Source organism: Gopherus evgoodei, chromosome 12 (genome assembly GCF_007399415.2).
Source record: "Gopherus evgoodei ecotype Sinaloan lineage chromosome 12, rGopEvg1_v1.p, whole genome shotgun sequence".
NCBI classification, from domain to species: domain Eukaryota; kingdom Metazoa; phylum Chordata; order Testudines; family Testudinidae; genus Gopherus; species Gopherus evgoodei.
The window spans coordinates 33,608,477-33,629,055 of NC_044333.1; the positions used below are offsets into that span (position 1 = coordinate 33,608,477).

The 20,579-nt window shown below is 41.3% G+C and overlaps 1 protein-coding gene across 3 annotated transcripts in view; it reads left to right on the forward strand.

The window, feature by feature from the left end:
- CMIP (c-Maf inducing protein) overlaps window positions 1–20,579 on the forward strand; it is a 185,339-nt gene that overhangs the window by 150,597 nt on the left and 14,163 nt on the right. For 2 of the 3 annotated variants that reach the window (XM_030581345.1, XM_030581347.1), the window contains 7 exons: window positions 2,351–2,454; window positions 3,030–3,134; window positions 4,388–4,741; window positions 16,762–16,827; window positions 17,882–17,908; window positions 18,335–18,383; window positions 19,890–20,015. In XM_030581345.1, the coding sequence (XP_030437205.1) occupies window positions 2,351–2,454; window positions 3,030–3,134; window positions 4,388–4,741; window positions 16,762–16,827; window positions 17,882–17,908; window positions 18,335–18,383; window positions 19,890–20,015 (831 nt within the window). The remainder of the gene's footprint in view (window positions 1–2,350; window positions 2,455–3,029; window positions 3,135–4,387; window positions 4,742–16,761; window positions 16,828–17,881; window positions 17,909–18,334; window positions 18,384–19,889; window positions 20,016–20,579) is intronic. The other variant, XM_030581346.1, reaches the window with a different exon arrangement.

A 20,579-nucleotide genomic window follows, 5' to 3' on the forward strand; every position in this document is an offset into this window, starting at 1 on the left:
AGCCATGCACTACATCTAAGGTGCTTACCTTTGGGCACTCAGACTGAGATTCTCAAAGCATCTAAGCTGGATGGACACTAAACGCACTTAGGTACTTTTGAAAATGCTTCCCTGAAGTCGGAAAATGTTGACCTCTCATTTTTATTGGTATGTACTTATGACGAGGCATGTCAATTAATACCAGAAGTGCAGCCATCTCGGGTGGAGCCCAATAGCTGGTTATCACTTCCCAGCAACACTAAGGACTGCCTGTCTTGTTCTGGAACGAGAAGGTGCTTTTATTGCTCTTTGAAGGGTACTAGTGCTGCTAGTACAGTTTCTAATTTGCATAAGCAGATTTTATTGCACAAAGCTGCAGTTTGCTGTGATCCCTGGAATGGGTTTCATGCTTTTATAACTGCACAAAGGGTTTGTTTTCATTGTTATAATTATAGACGACATCCAAAGTATTTCTGGATCACAACATACATCTCAAGTAAAACATTTCATGTTTCTTATTTATACAACTGTTTTTTTTGAACTCCTTGAGTTTTCAGAACTAACAAACCCGACATGGCCAGCAGGCTGTATTCTTGGCTCTGTGCCCGCTCTCTCCAGACATGTCATTTTTGAATATGCCGTAACCTTCGATAAATTTTCCATACATGTTATTCTTGGATTCCAGACCATTAAAAATTCTACTACCACCACCACCACCACCAAAAATAAATAAATAAATAAAATCCAGTGCTCTTGTGGGGTCTCAAATAAAATCTGAATGCACAGTGTGCTGCTTGTATTTGGTTAGCTTAAGAGAATTGCTCCTATTTACCATACTTCACATTTGCAGATTGGAAATCAACATGCCTTTTTACCTCTGTGTGTAATTGAAGAATTTACAGTGTTAAATATTAGTGGGAGTGGATATGGGCACTTTACTGCTCTCTGGGGAATTATACTCTGAATAGTCTCTTTAGAGTTCGTATGTGTGTATATAAAAACATGGTCTTGGGGAAGAGAAGCAAGGAGCCCAGAGTTAATTTCATAGCATTAGCAGGCCACTTAGAAATCCGGCGAATGCTGGTCTGGGAGTCAGGAAACCTGGACTCTGTTACTGGTTCTGTCGTCCTTGACAAGTTGCTTCAAGATCTGTGCCTCAGTTTCCCCCTGTACAATTATACTCATCTTCTTTTGTAAAGCATTTTGAAATCTATGGGTGAAAAGGACTATATAAGAGCTGATGTTATTGGCCACAGCATTTTGGATCTGCCTGTGATTGAAAGGCAGTGGGCCTGATCCTGTTATATGCTGAGTACTGGGCACCCCCAGCACCTATTGACTTCCAGGAGATGCTCAGCTCTTTGCCAACTCAGACTGTGTGTTTGCATGTAAGCATTTTTTGGTTTGTTTTTTGGCTTGCTTTGCCTTTTTTCCTAAGTTAACATGGACATTAGGCTAAATGAATCCATTAAGCTGGCCCAATGTATTTGAACAGAGAAATCTGTGAATAGCTTCTAGTTGAGCGCTCTGGTTTTGGTGGGTTTATAGCAATGTTAGAGTGTATGTTGAATAATTTATATTTTATGTACATAAGACAACTCATTTTATCAAGGGGTTGTGGTAGCATCACTGGAAGATGAGCTGTCATGTTTTTACTAATTTGACTGGAGCCAGAGAATGGAATTCCAGACATACTGTGATATACGGTGAAGCTGGTCGTGGTTTGCAAAGGTTTCCAAATCAGCATGTCTTTGGGCATGCTTTTCCCCTCCAAATTGCATCAGACCATACCTTTCAAAGCATTTCCCTTTGGACCAGTTTATAAAACGGAGGGCTGGGATTTTAAAGATTGAATGTGATTATTTGCTTGAAAACTCCTGACAATTACACGCTCAACTGACTATTTGCCTGGTCAACTATTGCAACTGGTGTAATTAACCACCGGAACAGTTTACCTAGGACATTCTCCAGCATTCAGTATTTAGCTCAAGAGTGGGTGTCTTCCTAAAAGATATACTGTGGCTCCAAGAAATTGCACTTGAGTATGCAAAAAGAGGGCCGTGCGTGTGCAAATTGGAACTTATGTATAAGTGCTACATTTTGACATGGAAGGTGATCTTTTTTTTGCATGTGAACCTATATTTCAAAGGTGTATCTTGGGTGACAGAATTTGAAAATATGGCATCATTTTTGTTATTAATCTAAATGTATGGTCAATGAACAGTGGTACCTGCCGTTCTCTTGAAGATGTCAGCATAGTGATGAAATGAATTCAAATGTCCCTGGGCTGATCTCTGTTGAAAACACACAGTTTTAACATACATTGCAGGCATGTTTCAGCGGCTTCACTGAGTGTCTCCTTTTTGGACAGGATTTTGGGAAGTGCCCTCGATTGAGGCTGTTTACTCAGGAGTATATTCTGGCTTTGAATGAACTGAATGCCGGCATGGAGGTGGTGAAGAAGTTCATTCATAGGTTAGTTACAGTTAATTCTATGGGGTATTCTCCAACCCTGTGAACATGTTCCTCTTTGTGGCTGAGATGAAAGACAGGAACAAAATATAATTTTCCTTGTGGGTAACCATGGAGTGGCCAATGTTTGTTGAAACACTGTCAGTACTAGCAAGCACCAGGAAAAACTGGAGGTTCATCAGCACAAATTTGCCTACTGAGGGCCTGATGCTATGCCAGTTGAAGTCCATGGGAAGACTCCTACTCATTTCAGTGGGCTTCAGATCAGGCCCTTAAGTGAGAACTCTTATCTAGCACCCTGCTATTTGTGAACCTTCACGGTGGTTTTTCTTCATCTGGGCTACAACAGTGCTGCAGTAAATAAACTCAAGAGCTGCTTGATCCAGATCTTAATGCAGTCATATTCAGTAGGAATTTCTGGGGTTAAATCAATCTCCCTGAACTTCCCCGAACCTCTATTCCCTGTTCTGGGACCCCTCTCTGCCTATAAGTGTTGTCACCTAGAGACACCTTCATTACAGTAATGTCGCCTTTTGGTTACTTCCTCCCACCTCCGTAGTTTCTATTTTATTTTTCAGCATGCACGGTCCCACTGGACAATGCCCCCATCCCAGGGTCCTGCCGAATCTTGTAGCTGTCTGCTTAGCAGCCATTTATTCTTGTTATGAGGAATTTATCAACAGGTCAGTATGACTTTTCCAGACTATATTCTGCTCATTTACAAACACTGCTATGTGGGGATGGGGGGGGGGGTGTATGTATGTATATAAACAGAATCAGGTGTTGTTTTTGTTCCCACATATCTTGTGAGAAACTGAGCATGTCCTGTGAGTGCTGAATACCCTTGATTCCCATGGCTAGTCCCCCTCAATGTAATCCACTCACTGTGAGATAGATAATGCAGATGTGAGGTTTCTCACAAGTTCCCAGTATAGAAAGGGTGTGTGCAGGCTGCAACATCTTTCAGGATGGTGAAGCTCAACACCTTATCGTGCTCATCTTCCTTAGCACCTTCTGTCCATCACCTTGTAGGAGAGACCTGCAGTTGTGACTAGGTCCTATAGAGATGCACAAGGTAAGAGGCTTCCCAGGCATCCACACAAAGATCCCTTCCAGTCTGGGGCTGTGTGTTCATGATACTGGGACAGCTCACAACCTGAACGACGAGTTAGTTGAAGTGTAGACTTGAATTCCTTAACTCCGATGCACAGTGAATGTCTCCCCCACACAGTGAGCTATACTAACAATCAGGAGACCGGCGATTTCTAAAGAGGTGTCGATATCTGAGAGGCAGCCGCCTGTAAATAGTAGTGTAAATTTAGGTCCATACCTGGGTTGGTTTCCAACCACAGTCTGTTGTCATGAGACATTTAACTGGTCGGATTCCAGTGCTACCACAAGATTGATGTTAAAATGGGTTTGGTGTCTGGCTACTGACGTGCTTTTACGTTTTTCAGTCAACGTCAAAGGCTCTTTCTGTTTTTGTTTCCTACTCATTTATGCTTATCTGATTTTCCCCATGTGTGCTGGCTGTCTAGTAACCAGCAAAATTTCCTAACTAGAGGACTGCAGACCAGAGTCTGGACATGTACTATATTTAGTTGCACACTTGTACATGAATTTCACGTCAGCTTCGTGTAACTCGGGTGGGAGTGCGGTGTTCCCCGCACCTTTATGTTGAGCTGGCATAGCAGTCAGAATGATGGAAAGTACAAATCCTCGCACTATAAGGGCCTGTGGAATGGTCCTTTTGGGGCTTTAATAGTTTTCATCGAGTTTTGTAATCCAAATAAAAAGGAGAATCGTAATCAAATGGGCTGGGGTAAAATACGGCAGGCAGTAGCAGCAGAACTTGGTTTCTCAGCCCCACTGTCTTCCCCATCTTATGTCTGTTATGTTTGGCTACTAATGCTATAAGTTTCTCTTTAAAATGCAGTAGAGACAATTCTCCAAGCCTGAAGGAAATTCGGAATGGCTGCCAGCAGCAATGTGACCGAAAGCCTAACTTACCCCTCCGGCTTCTCCACACGAGTCCCGACCTGGTCTCTCAAGAGGCCACCTTGAGTGAATCTCGCCTCAAATCGGTCATTGTCACGTCGAATGAGATCCACGTGGAAGTGGAGCGTAACAACACAGCTAACCAGAAGATGACGGCGAATGTCGGCAATGATAGTGAGCCCAATCTGATTGATTGCCTGATGGTCAGCCCCACCTGTAGCACTATGAGCATCGAGCTGAGTGCCCAGGCAGACAGGATCCTCGGCTGCTATGTGGAAATACTCAAAATGCTGTGAGTGACTTTTTACAGCCTTTCGTACATTGTCATCTTAACAGTTAGGGGGCTTTTCCCAGATGTCTGTCAACTCCAACATCTGTGTGCAGCCGGCAGGATAAGACAGGGTTGAAAATCTAACGCTAGCACTGAAGTCCAGTGTCTGAAAGAGGCATCTAGTGCTGCCAATAAATTCTAAAAATAGTATTTGGAGGATGAAAATGGAAAGCTTATTTGTACATGAGACAAGATATTGTTGCTGGCAGCTATTAGTCATTTATTACCCACAAAACATTCCCATTTCACCCCTCTGGACCACTTAAGATTATTGAACACAGATTCCAGGGGGTGGAACTAACTCTTCTCTTACTAGCTTTAAGAGACACAGTCCTGCCTTAGGCCAAGACCCTGTGTTGTGATAAGCACCACAGCTCCCATTGACTTCAGTAGGAGTTGAGTGAGCTCAAGTGTCCCTCAATAGGAACTCACCTCTTTACCGGATTGAGCCTTTAACGTTTTGCACTCAGTCTGCCTGGGTTTTATAGGTGGTTCAGGCTTCCCTCCCTCACAAACTACTGTTTATTAGGTGGTCCATGCGGTACAGTGAAACCCAGATAAATAAATGACTGCTCAAGAAACCATTACAGAATGCTTGTGATAAAGATGAATTACAATTGAATTCCATACACTTGGGGATATTTTGACATGGTCTCTGAGACATGAAGTTGCCTAATCAGGCTAGTCTTTTGGATAGGTTTCACTGGAGCAAGTATACTTTCAAGAGGGATTGATACTGAAAGGATTTTCAGAACTGATTTTTGGGGTAGAAATTTAGATCATCAACTGGGTGCATAAGTAAAATCAAGGGATGACATGAGATGCATGGTAGAGTAGAAAAATTAGAGTGAAACATGTATTCAGACAGTGAGGGTGTGTGACCCAAAGGGATTGCATGTCAAGATACATGGGTTTTACACTCAATTCTACTTCTGAGTTACAGCGTAAGTCATAGATTCCAAGGCCAGAAGGGAGCATTGTGATCACTAGCCTAAGCCTCTCGTATAGCACAAGCCAGCAAACCTCCCAAAAATAATTCCTAGAGCAGATCTTTTAGAAAAACATCTAATCTTGGTTTTAAAATTGGACTGATAGAGAATTCACCATGACCCATGGTAAATTATTCCAGTGGTTAATTACCTTCACTGTTTAAAATTTACACTTTATTTCCAGTCTGAATTTGTCATTGAAGAGACGATTATCAAATATTTGTTTCCCCGTATAGATACTTATAGAAAATAATCAGGTCACCCATTATCTTCTATTTTTTAGACTCAAAGGAGCTCGATCTGTTTAGTTTATGACTGTAAGGCATGTTTTCTAATCCTTTAATCATTCTCGTGGCTCTTCTCTATTATTGGTGGCTAACATTCATCCTTCTTGAATTGTGGACACCAGAACTGGACACTATTCCAGCAGCTGTTGCATCAGAGCCAAATGCAGAGGTAAAATAACCCCTCTACTCCTACTCGAGATTCCCCTGGTCATTCATCCAAGGATTACATTAGCCCTTTTGGCCATAGTGTTGTACTGGGAGCTCATGCTCAGCTGATTGGCCCCCAAATCTTTTTCAGAGTCACTGCTTTCCACAGTAGAGTCCCCCATCCTGGAAGTATGGCCTACATTCTTTGTTTCCAGATTGTTTAGCCATATTAAAAGGCATATTGTTTGCTTGTGCCCACCTTACGAAGTGATCCAGATCACTCTGCATCGGTGACCTGTCCTCATCATTATGTACCAATTCCCCATTTTTTATGTCATCTGCAGACTTTATCAGTGATGATTTTATGTTTTCTTCCAGGCCCTTAAATGGTGTAGGGCCAAGAACTGATCCCTGTGGGGCCCCACTAGAAATGCACCCAATCAGTGATTCCTCATTTACAATTACATTTTTTGACTTATCAGTGAGCCAGCTTTTAATCCATTTAATGTGTGTGCCATGTTAGTTTTATATCGTTCTAGTTTTTTAATCAAAATGTTGTGGGGTTCCAAGTCAAGTGTAAGTATATTACATCAACACTATTATCTTTATCAATCAAACCTATAAGCTCTTTAAAAAAAAAAAAAAAAGTACCAGGGTTCATCTGAAGATTATTTTTCATAAACTCATGTTGATTGGCATTAATTATTTTACTGTCTATTAATTGAACCCCATATCAGCGGATCCATTATTTTGCCCTGGGATCAAAGTCAGATTGACAGGCCTAAACAGCGCAAGTCATCCTGTTTACCCTTTTTAAATATTGCTACAATATTAGCTTTCTTTCAGTCTTCTGGAACTTTCCCAGTGTTCCTATACTTATTGAAATTCAACATTAATGATCCAGAAAGCTCCATAGCCAGGTCGTTTAAAACCCTTTGATGCGCAAGTTATCTGGACCCTGATGATTTTAAAATGTCTAACTTTAGTAGCTGCTGTTTAGCGTCCTCCTGAGATGCTAGTGGAATGGGAAGAATATTAGCATATATGACATGACTATATCATCTGTGTTTTCACAAATACAGAACAGAAATATTTATTAAACAATTCTGCCTTTTCTGCATTATTATTGATAATTCTACATTTCCCTCTAATAATGGAGCAATACCATTCATTGTTGGGATTTTTTTTTTCTCCAAATATACTTTAAAAGCTCTTCCTTATGGTCATTATTTTTTAGCTGCTTTCATTTCCTCTCTAACCAGGTCTTTTCTTTTCTTTTTTAAATCAGTACAGCCTCCTTGTTTGTTTGTTTTGCGGTTTTTGGATGTCTAGCAAAGTGTTCCTAAACAAAACCCAATTATCATTCACATTTTTCTGATTAAACTCTTTCTCCCAGCTGATCTTGCTCATAACTATTTTCAGCTTTGTGAAATTGGCCCTTTTAAAGCACCAAGTATATATATTACTGGTCTGGACTTTATTCTGTTTACACATTATAAATGTGACCAAGTCATGATCACTTGTACCTAAGCTATTATCAGTTTCTAGTTCTGTGATCATTTTCTCTTTATCTGTCAAGAAATGGTCTAGTATAGAATTACCCGGTATTGGCTGCAACACTTTTTGAGTTAGGAAATTGTCATATATAATATTTAGAAATATTTTTTAGTGTTGGCAACATGAGACCTCCAGCATATGTCACTCAAATTGAAATCCCTCATGATTACACAGCCTTTTTCCCCCTGCACATTATAAATAGGTGTATAAAGAGGTGTCATCCTGTTCCCTAGTATGATTTGATGGTCTGTAGCAGACATTAACTAATATCCCATCTTTGCTTTATCTATTAGCACATTGATGTGTAACATTCAGGATCATTTTCTTCTGTGTTGTCAGTGACTCGGAAACAGGTAATGCCATTGCTGACATAGAGTGCCACTCCGCCTCCCCGTTTGCCCACTCGGTCCTTCCTAAATAGGTTATAACCATTTGATTTTTAACATGCCAATCATGCAAAACAGTCCTTCAGGTTTCAGTAATACCAACTAGATCAAATTCATGCTCATAAATAAATAAATGAAAGTGGTGCTGGAAAACCCACTAAAGTTTCCACATTTTTAATGTTGTAATCGTATAAGGTGTTGTAAGGGGCAAATAACTGATGTTTGAGATATTTGGGTTACAAGGCATTGTGGATGAAATCCTGACTCTGCCAAAGCCCATGGGAGTTTTGTTACTGACGTCAGCAAGGCCAGAGTTTCACCAAATACATGGGCAAGATTTTAAAATATACTCCCTGGAATTAAATAAATCAAAATGTGATGACTGAGGACTTCTTAAAAACAAAAGCCTGCAGAGGCCCACGTTTTCAGAATTATAAAAATATGCGAGTATGTTTTGTATATGCCGTTACCACATTTGCAGGTATACTTGCAGACATTGCACACTTCGATTATATGCAGACAGATCCTGAAAATGTGGGCTATGCATTTTATTGGCAAGGCAAGTTAAATCCAAGATGGAGCTGTCATCATTCTTTTTAGCAGCAAGCTGCTGTAGTACAAAGTTTTGAGTAGGTTCCTCTTTGACTAGACTCCTCTTTCCTTCCCTTTAGAAATGTTAGTGTTAGATCAACACAGCATTTGGCTTTGGTTTACCTGGTATCTTGAGAGCCTGTGTGTGCGTAGGTAATGCATCAGACATACATCATATTCATCCCAGTCCCCTTGACTCTTGATATTTTCCGTAAACACCATGAACTCCCAGTCCCAACGCTATCTTGGGCACTACTCATTTTTCTCATTAAGCATCGATGGTTTATTCTTTTCGTTTCATCATGCAGCTGACACACATTTTATAAACACATTCACTAATGGACTTGTTCTTCTTTGCGTCCTACCTCCAACTCTCAGGTTACCCATATGATGCATCTGCATCGCTCTCAAGTCTTGTACAAAGAACCATGATTTCATTGCATGCTGTACATTAATATACAATTGGTGACATGATCGACAGGTATTTTCAACAAACTCCTCAACTGAAACAGTGGGGATGGGGAGCCATTACTGCTGGTGTATGTGTGTGGAGGGGTGCGTGGGGGTGTGCACGCTCACATGTGTGCTGCTGAATTGGCCACCCTGGAGACCCTAGTCCACAAAATGGGTACAGCACATGACCAATGGGTACAGGAAAACCAGTGCAAGTTTCCTCTGTCTGCCTTGCCGGTATGTCCTGACCCTGACAAAAAAGGCACCACTTTTAATATAGTTCCAATGCCCTTCTATTCCCATTCTAGCCCTCCTTTCTACTGAGACTACTAACAGAGTTGCCTGTTAATGTCCTTCTGTCATTCTGGGTGTTTGTTCAAACCCATCCTGAACTAGGAAGTTCTACATGCAATAACATTTCATTATTTATTTAATTACTATAAAATTAACTTAGGGCGTCAGGGAGTAATCTATTTAGGCTAATTATTCGAAGTCTCACAAATAAGAATCATTAACAATATCTTCAGTAGAGGACATTTCCTGTTCTTCTGTTTCCTGGCAACTTGGCACTTTTGAATCAAAGAACCTTTGAGCTATTAAAATGTAAAGTTATTCAGTAACTTCTAGAACAGGGGTAGGCAACCTATGGCACGGGTGCCGAAGGTGGCACGTGAGCTGATTTTCAGTGGCACACTCACTACTTGGGTCCTGGCCACCGGTCCGTGGGGCTCTGCATTTTAATTTAATTTTAAATGAAGCTTCTTAAACATTTTAAAAAACGTATTTACTTTACATACAACAATCGTTTAATTATATATTATAGACTTATAGAAAGAGACCTTCTAAAAACGTTAAAATGTATGACTGGTACACGAAACCTTAAATTAGAGTGAATAAATGAAGACTCGGCCCACCACTTTTGAAAGGTTGCCGACCTCTGCTCTAGAATGACTCAGACTTTTGCAACACAGAAGCTTGAGCACCTGTTTGACAAAATTCATCTCTAACCAAGTTCAGTTTTTCATCCACATTGGGATGACTGTGATAGAACCAGGAATGTTTGATGATCCAAATATATATAACTCTGTTTTTTGTTTTGTTTTTTTTTAAATCCACCAGAGTAACAAAACACCATCATCATCATCATACAAAAGAAAAACCTATACTAATTGTTTGACAGGTATTGGCAGCTGAGCAATAGTTAGGGCAGATTTTAAAGAAGCTGCATTCTCACCTGGAATACAGTATTCTTTTTGTCCCCATAGTGATGGCTGAAACTCAGTGTCAAATAGACTCCCACAGATCCTGGACCCTGATGATATCGTCAGTACCAGCCAACCCACCTCCCCCTTTTTTGAAAGACAAATAGTCTTAATTTTTTACTTTAAATCTACGGTAAATTGGTAGAAAATTTACAGTTGAGAATATTCAATTAGAGCATCCGAGAGCTGCCTGCCATTGTCCAGTGCCTGGTTTAAGTGACGATGATTCCCGTACACTGAAGAGTTTCCCATACAGCAAAAACTTTCTTCCACATGGAGCAAATTTCCAGCGTAATGTCAGCAAGGGTCGTCTCCCAGTTGCAAAATTGTAAGGAGGGAAACATCTGCTGACAGATTTGGCTGTATCTCCACTTCAGCTGGCTGATTAAGCTCACATATTGAGGTCTGTACATCCACAGCAGAGGAAAGGCTGCCTGCAACCTAACTCACTGGGGCACCAGTTGCAGGCTTCACATGTGTGCAGGGGTCTCTGGGATTGCTTAGTCTTCAGATTATGTGGGAGTTCTCCTACCTTTTATGTTATGAAAAAAAAAGTGTTCTCCAGTTCATGTCTGGAGACATCTACTATTGTCAACCAGGTTAATATATAAGTGAAAAGACCTGCTAAACCAGCTGCAAGAGCAGAAGCCTCTAGGAGAGGCAGCAGCCACGGTGCTTGTAAATTTTCTCATGACCATCTTTCCTCTTTATTATTATTTGTTTCCACTGCTGTCCACAATGTGCTTGGTGCTTTTGAAACTTAAAAGAGCCCTAAATATCTTTCGACTTGAGCTATGCATGTAGGTAAGCACAGGACAGAGTTAAGTCCAATGGCAGAGATGCCTGGAGAAACTTACACTGCTGCTATTTGAGCTTTGTATCTGATGGGAACATTAGAGGACTTCACTCTCCAGAGCTGTCGATCCAGCAGCACTACATTTGCCTTTAAAACAATAATGCCGAGCATAAGAGACTTCCGGCTCCTTTTTCAGACAATGGCAGCAGCATTTTCCTACTGACCCAAGTGAGTGCCCAGTAAAAATGATTTCAGCCCTGAAGTGCTGGTCCAAATCTGGATCCACACTGCCTCTAACTCCAGGTTCTCTGATTGCACACATCCACTGCAGCTTCCCCAGCCTCCTCTGCATTCCCCAATAGGTCAGCACCGTACTCTGAATATCCCAAGCAGATTCTCTGATGTCATGTTTATCAGGGTTGCCCTGGGCTGCTAATATGTTTTGAATTGTTTGCGCTGCATATGACATGTGAGCAGATTTTCATTTTGGTGAAAGGCGATACCGGGAAAGGAAAATGTATTATGTCTGCAGGCAGATGATTGTGATGGCCTTAAGGGAAAGGCAGTTTAGGCAGAGATTTAATTACTGTTGGTGGCTAACATTCTGGACTGACAGCGAGACGGTTTTCTGGGTACGTTAACATTGTTTGCAATGGCAAGTGGTCACTCTGACAGCCTTCACGTATTTATCACCCTGATACCCAGTCTGCCCCTAGCTTTCCATGGACTCTGGAGATGGCTGCACGCTCAGTAACACACAATCCTGACATTCATTTTTGCGTGATTTGAGATTTTAAGCTGAAATCCTGAATAATGGCTGCACTGGGGCTTCTTTCTCGCAGAGGCCCTCCATGGGATTAAAGGGTTGTGATTAGTAAGTCGGAGCTTTCAGTTCAGCAACCATTGAACAACTACATCGGAAATTTTGTCATAGGCACTTTTCATTATGCCTTCTGTGTCTTTGTGCACTAACCTCCCCTGCTGTAGCCTCTTTGTCTGACTCATTGCAGTGGTTGTTAACATTCAACCAGAGATACTCCAACTCCCTTCCTTTTTCCTGTTTTAAACACCCCTGACTTGCCCAGCCGGGCTTCAGAGCTTTACAGGGACCAAAAGAAAAAAATCAGCCTTGTGAGTGCAGTAACCTGAGGTGATCTGTAGAGAGTGAGAATGTGTTTGAAGAGGGAGTTGGTGTGAGGAGAATGAGACACTCCTGGAGGCTGCTAATAAATTTTAGTTTTATTCTTGTTATTTTTCTGCAGTTATTATTTCATGATTCCGTAGTCATGATTTGGCTGATACAACCAATTCGCAAGAGTGACTAGAAAGGGAGATTAGATACATGACAAGAGGTTACCTGTATTTCATGTTCAGATTACACTTCTGTGTCCAAAATCTAAATAGTTCACTTAAGGTAGTTTGCTTTTTTCCTAGTGTTTAAAATGAAATCCGGTTTATTACTAATGTTCTTCATAGACCTTCCTCCACTAATAACACGTGCTGCTTGAAGTAGATAATATCCCAGCTTTAACAGAGAGAGTCACAGATTTCTGCATGACTCTGTCTGCAATGTCTCACTCTCTCTTCCCCTTTAATAAGCTGCTTTTTTTCCTCCTCCCAATTTCCTTTGAAGATCAGCCAAAAAAATTGATTAGTGCATATTATTAATAATCACAACTCTCCAGATTGCACAAGAAAGGATTTTCACAGTGTAAAACTTAACCTGAGATGTCACAGCGACTTCATGTATTAAACCTCAAAGTAGGTTTACACTTTTAAGCTTATGTTGGGAAAGATCTTTAGGTGCTTAACTCAAATGTGTATTGAAGAAGCCTTGAATTTCTTAGCCCAGTCTTTTGGCAATCGTCTGTCTCCTGGTTTAAAGGATCACTTTTCTAATTGGTTGTACTGCATCTAAACATCAACAGTATATGTATAGTAGAACCTCTGCTGCTGCCTGATTGCATATTTCTGGTTCTCAGTGAGGTGTGCGGTTGACCGGTCATTTCGTTACTCTGAGGTTCTACAGTATTTAATCTCAAGTTATTTGGGAGCAAGTTATAGGTCCAGTGACAATTTTCAAAACGTAGCTGCAGATTGAGTATGAATTGCAAACGGTGAATAAACAGTGCCCAGTAGGTGTTTGGCTTTGTCAGTCTTGTACAGAGGTCTAGTGGTTAGAGCACAGGACTCCCAAGATTAATTCCTGCCTCTGTTACTGCCTGGATGTATTTTGCTTAACCTTTTTGTGCCTAAGTTTACTCATCTGTAGAATAAGGATAATATCTCGCAGGCCTGTTGTGAGGTTTAATTAATATTTGTTTGTTAAAGGGCCTGGAGATTCTCTAATGAAAGGGTCTGTGTTGGTGCAGACTGTTTTTTCTTGCATTATCACCAGTCATGCTTCCAAGCAGGCCCATCCCCAGCTGCTATTACAATGGAAGGTATTTACTCCTACATGGAGATGATGGGAAACCAAACCTGCTCCTCTAAATAATTCCTTCTTTGGGACCTGCTCCTCTGAAGCACATAATGGAGCTGCCTCAGTGCCATTCTTGCCTAGTGTCAGTAAAACTGGCAGTGCTGAGAGCTGTGCTCACAGTCCACAAAAGTGCTGTGTGTTTTAAGGAAGAAACTGTGAATGAAAGCCCAAAGAGCACTGTAGCTGCAGTGGGCTTGATTCTGGTCTCACGCTGGTTGTATACCAGTGTAACTTCCCTGACTTCAGTGGTTGCTCCTGATTTACACCAGCGTGACAGGGGTCAAGATCAGGCCTGTGCCTTTTAGAATCAGTGGCAGAGACCTGAGGCTTTCTGTTGCAGAGCACCATACCTTGACATGAGATTTGCTTTGTGCCTCAAGTACTGAAGATAACAAGGGGGAAGTAAACAAGGTGGATTTATTAGAGGACATAGCCAAGATTCTCAACTGTTGTTTGTTTGAAGTCCTGGAGAAAACTGAGTCATGCTGCCACCTTACGCCAATTTCTTTTACTGTTTCTTGACAAGGGCGTTTGGGGAGGAGAGGGGGAGAAATCTCTAAATCATGTCCCTAAACTCTATGTTGGCCGCAATATTTGAGACCCTTTGCCTGCTAGGAGGAGCGCCTCAGAATGTAAATATGCTACCTGATTATATGATCATGAAAAAGCAGGCTGTTCTCTGGAGTACCGGAACCAAAAATGCATGCCTTTCATTATCATGTTTCCTCACTGAGTTACACATGTCATATGATGGAAATGTGCCTGAAGTGGGAATCAAACCCAGGTCTTCTACATGGTAGGGTGAAAGAGAGACCACTAGGATATGGGACTATCCTAGCTCACAGGGCTCTTGGATCACTCATGTATGTTTTCTATGCCTTCAAATTCCCAAGGGGTTGTGGTGTTTGGTGCTCTAAAGAACTGGATGCCATAGCAGAAAAGAGTGCCAGGTTTTCCAGTGAGCTGGAGTCATAATACACTTGGCTATATTTATTTACCTCCCTTGTTAATTTGATCATTTTGATTGTCTCACGTTGGAATTTCATCAGCTCCTTCCATTGTTGTTGTTAATCCTATATTCATGCATGCAGATTTTCTTTGCATCATTGATGTTTAGTGGACTGGATTTTACTGCATGTTAAACTGCGTATCTGAAAGATTGTGGAAAATCTGTTTTATATGTGATGGGTTGGCTCCACTAGGGAAGGCTGCTAGGCCCTGTGGACACAGCTCTTGTCTATATTTTCTTCTCTCTGGGACAGAACTTCTTGTTTTTAATAACTGCTGGGTGGGTGCCTGTGTTTATTGCCTGTTAACGGAGTGTGATCTTAGTGCTCTCAGTACACGATGAACATCCGAGAACATTACGCTTTGTTCATCTCTAAAGAGACATCATAATCTTGTGCCAAGTTTGAAATGAAGCTGGAGTCCCTACTCTCCTAGCTTTTAAAACCAGTCTAAAAGGCAACAGTGCTGGGAAGAGCTAAAATCTCTCCTATGCTGTCTTTTTTAGATCTTCCATAGTGTTTGTCTCATATTAAGAGCGTAGCTTGCGGTCGGCCTATGTTTCGGCCAGGAGCTCCTGGACTTCTTATTAATAATAAGTGAGAGTGTTAGTATTTAGGACAGAGAACTGGGCATAGGACTCTTGGGTTCTAGTCCCAGTTCTGCCACAGACTTGTCAAATCATTTACATTCTCTTTGCTTCATTTGACTCATCTGTAAATGGTTATACAATGGTTGTAGTAATACTCTTTACACAGCATGCTGTGTGGCCTAATTAACTAATTGTCGTTTGAGATCCTTTCATGAAAGAGTGTGAAGTATTATTCATCCAAAACATACCTTCCCTGCTTCTCCCTATTGACCCATCCATTCGAGCAGTTCCCACCTGGTGGGCAGATTGAGGGAATTGATTTTCCAGCGAAGGACACTTGCGCTTGAAGCCGATCATTCCCTCTAGCCCTGTTCACGTGAATATCCTCCTTTTGGAAGGCACCTCAGATAAGGTCAACTATGTCTACAGACATTGAAGATGAAAATAAAATGAATCAAGTAGCAGGATATATCCTACTAATGTTTTACAGAGGGGAGATATTTCCACTTATGAATTCTTTCCCTTTTGTTGTGTGAGATCAACTTAAATAGAGCTCTTGTCCTCTACCCTCTTTTGCTAAGCCTTCCCTCTCTCCAGACACACATACAACACTGCTGAAGTATTTTCAAAACAAAATGTATCTGTGCAAAAACTCATGTCTTTGCAAAATGACAATGCTGTCTTTTTCCCTTTCATGATCTAAATCATCCCTTGGTCTTTGTCTGATTTGAATGGCATCTTTCCCATGTGCCGAGTGTTTTAATTTCTTTTTCTTTGGGCATACTTTCCTCTCTGGAGCAGAGAGTTTACCCTGTTATTCCATTGATTGCATGCCATTTTGTCGTATAATGGAGCGGCTGCCTCAAGGAGACGGAAGGAAAAACGGTCTAATGAGTTATGAGTGCGCACCAAGTGAAGTTCACAGAAATCTCAAATTAACTCTATGTAATTCCTTTATGAACCAAGCCATAAAATCACGCTTGGTACTTGCAGGGCAAATGTGAAGGCAGCTTTGTAATCTGGCTCCTCCCACACCCTCCACCATTTAAAAAAAAAAAAAAGAAGTCTGATAAAAGTTCACAGTGGAGATGTAAATAATAACAGCTTGGTGACTGCAGTTCAAAGTTAGATGAAAATATTACCTAGCAATTAAATGCTAGAAGGTCTCGTAAACAACTGACGTCTTTACGGTGACATGGAGGAGGACTCTGGAGGTCAAGTCTCAGCATTTCATTGTAAATATGTGATTTATTATGCCATGCTGGAGAACATGCTGAAAATGAAAAGGGAAAATGTCACCCTAGATCATTAGAGTGCTTCAGTAAATCAGAGAAGTTGCTGCTGCTTACAGTAAATGACTTGTGACTCATTGAACCAACTGCTGACAGTCTGTATTAAAACATCTTGGTGCTAATAACCATGTTCCTCTCCTAGGTCGGACTATGATGACTGGAGACCAGCTCTGGCCAGCTTGCTTCAACCTATCCCATTTCCCAAGGAGTAAGTTCACAGCACCAGATTGTTTGTTGAGATCCCTGTTGGTGTGGTTGTTTTATGGTACAATCTCTACAGTCTGTTAAACCTTGTTGCACTGGAGAACTTGTGCCATGTGGCCACAGAAAAAGAGAAGCATGAATTTTTCCTGGCCCTGTGTCCCTCTCCCCCTTTTTCCAAGACAGTCATGGAGAGGAATGAGCAATTTGATACACTGGGGAGGGGAGTTGTAATGGGGGAGGAGGAAGCACATGACTTACTATCCAAGGACGTTTCATCCATGTGATCAGGTCTTTAATTGTCTGTATTGTGGTGTTTTGATAGAAAGAAGAATCTGCCCTGCCACCTAAGGAGCAGCCAAGTTCCCTCGGAAACCTATTAATGAGCACTAGTGTTTATAAAATTTAACTCTCCAAGGGTGAACATTACAGCCTATAATTGTACAATTTGCTAGCTTATCATGTCCCCCAGTGACCCAATGCCTTGAAGTAGCAAGGTCCAACTCCTCTGCATCATGCTACCTGGGCTATAGGATGGCTTGGGAAATATGAAACAGTGGCATCGTTTCCCTGAGTCAGTCTTCTTGGGGTTCCCCGGAGGGGGAGTATAACTCAGTACCATGATACAGTGCACTTTACAAAGTGACCAACAATTGCTTTAATGATGTACGACACTGATTAGTTGTGACCAGGTCTTGCAGTGCAATTGAAGAACGCACCTGGGTCTTTAAAGGAGCCAAAATTCTATTTACAAATCTAGGTTCAGTGGCCAAATCGTGAAGTCCTTTAGTCTTTCTGCTGACATGAACCTCCATTTAAGTTTAATGGGAATTTTGTCTAAATAAAGACTGGGAAAAACGACTGGATTTTGTCCTGGTGCTATTAGTTTTTCATTAACTGTTAAATGAAGGGAGTTTTCTATCTCAGTCTATGTCTGCAATATTGTCCCTTTTATGTCATGTGGGCTGCAGTTGCTTTGCATGTTTAGGGAATGCGTTGGTAAGAATTGCAAAAATAAATAAATCAATCAAATTCTCAGATCTTTCTGTTTTTAATTGCAGGGCTCTTGCACATGAGAAATTTACAAAGTAAGTGTTTTTCTTTAAAATGCCTTTCTGTGATACCATGAACAAGTCAGCACTAGCAAGGGTGGGTCGATTGGCGTCTTGTCTCCAATATTTTTGTCTGTGATGATCTGAGCCTATGTTCTGTTAGTAATAAAGTTATGTGGTATACTTTGTAATTTACTGCAGCAGCAAAAGTCCACGGACTAAAGACATTTGATACTGATAGAATTTACAAAACAATTTGTCACTGTGCATCATCGAAAGCTTTCCAAGCCTCGTTTAAATAGGCACTATCACTTTTAGACCACCTACGTCTTGTGAACGCTGTTCCATTTATTTCTCTCTAAACTGCAAATATATAAATTTAAAGTGTAAGCCACAAGAAATGTGACGCTTGTGTGAATTCTGCAACCAATCAACTGTTGGCTTTCATCCTTTTTTTTTTAGGGAGCTGAAATATGTGATTCAGAGATTTGCGGAAGACCCAAGACAAGAAGTGAGTCTCTTTTTCCAGTTTAAGCAGAGTAATAATCAAAGGGATTGTGAGTGCACTTGTCAAACGTTCCTGCATGAAGTAGTACAAGTGCCAGAGCACTGTGTAGTTCTCAGTCTGCTGCCCTTGATTCACCTAGAGAGCCGAAATGCATTCAGGATATAGGCTGCAGTATTATAAATGGCTTCTTGCCTTGTATATAAACATGTCCTCCATCCTCTGTGGCAGAAATTAGTTGATGATGTCATTGCTTTGCAGTAAAGTGCAACCAGCAAGAATTATTCTCCTATTTGCTGTATGCTCCCTCAGGCTCTTCCTCATCTGTTGAAAACAGGGGAGCAGCAAGCTCTGGATCCTGTGATTTACAAAACAAGAAGTTTTTGTTTAGCTGCATTTCAGTTTCGTTGGGTGTCAGTGACTTTGTTCTCATGAGCAAAGGAGGGTATTCCTGGAATCAGTGCATAGCTCTTGCGTCATGAAGGCTGACTGCTTCACAGCCACATATGTAACTTGTTTAACATAGTCAGCTGCAGCTGATTCAGACAGGGCCTCTCCTCACCATTAATCTTCTATATCAGCATGCAGTGAAAAAGAGCTACCACAGAACTACAGGCCAGGAGCAAGCTGAACCTGAATTGTTGTCCGTGCCGAGAATTTTTGGCAGTCGGGGTTTTTTTAGACTCTCTGAGTCAAACTCGCCACTCTGGGGTAACTCCATTGACTTCTATAGGATTACACCACTGATGAATTTGGCCCAAGATTATTATGTACCCAAATGCAAGCTAATTAGCTTCACCTCCCCCTCACCAAAAACCTGAAATAAAGCTATGCCCATTCAAATGAGAAAGTCACAAGTGAGACTGCTTGCTGTAATGCATCAGAGTCCAAGAAGCGGGAGGACTCCTCTGAAAGACCATGGAGCTAGATATAATAGAAGCTACAATGGCAGTGGCATGCGCAGAGCCTCATTTGGACTAATGAGTGTCAGTTGTTTGGGCCAGTTCTTCTGCCCAGTTTCTGCCTTTTCTGTCTCTGCTGCTGTCTCTTTCCTGGCTTTCATCCCTTGCACCTGGTGAGGTTTCATAGCAGCAGGAAGAAGAACAAAATTTCATAAGTCAAATGAGCAAGCCACAATCTGCCACGGTTGGTGTTCGGCTCACACCAGAAATGAAGACACACGTGGTGAAGGGAGCTCAGGCGTTTAAGCCTTTTGTTTTCTAGTGGAGCTGCTCTAGATTAATGCTGTTTTGAGCTCTGTGTGAAGGAAATGAAAAGAGCTGTTCAGCCAGCATTGATAGAGTTCCACTCCTTGTTAAAGTGTTGATTCTGTTGAGTGATGCAAAAATCATGAATTGCCTGCAGCTCTGTAAATAATAATATTAACACCAAAAGAGGCATCCCCCTTGCTTTGTGGAGTGGCTGCTCTGGGGATGCTAGGTGACATGTTGGACGTGCTGAGAATATTGGAATTAACCCTAACCTTCCAAGTGTCTTTGCTTTATCTGGCAGGTCCACTCGTGTTTGCTGAGTGTGCGGGCTGGCAAAGATGGCTGGTTCCAGCTATACAGTCCTGGGGGAGTGGCCTGTGATGACGATGGAGAACTATTTGCCAGTATGGTACGTGTCTGCAATAACGTGAGTTTAGTAATTTCTTAGTAGTCTTTAGCCAATATGTATCTGGTGATAAGTAGCTTTATTTACTTTGTCCCTGTCTTGCGAAATTATTACACTGTGAACCATCACTGTTTAACCAGTAAATCCAAACCTTCATATGACCAGTTGTAATCCATTGTTCTCACTTACAATGGCAATTTGGCTTGTATGTTAAGAAGAAAGCCATACATGTAGTGTTTATAGATCATTAATTAAGCTCCCTCAACACAGCCTTAAAACAAACAGAAGCGGGTGTTTTTTAAAAGGAAGTTAGGAGCTCCATTTTTAGAAGTAGATGCTGTCTCACACAGTGCAGGAGTGGCATCCACATGTTTGCACATGCCGACTGAGCATTTGTATGGCAGAGACGGGCACTAGCACAATAACAGACAGACGGATGTGCTTGCACATGCAAATAACTGAATTTGCATTCTCATTTTTGAAAATTTGACCCATTTATTTTATTGGTATCACCCCCACCCCGAAAACTCCCATTGGGTGGTGATCACCATTAATGATCTGATTGTCAGTAAAATACAGGCACCT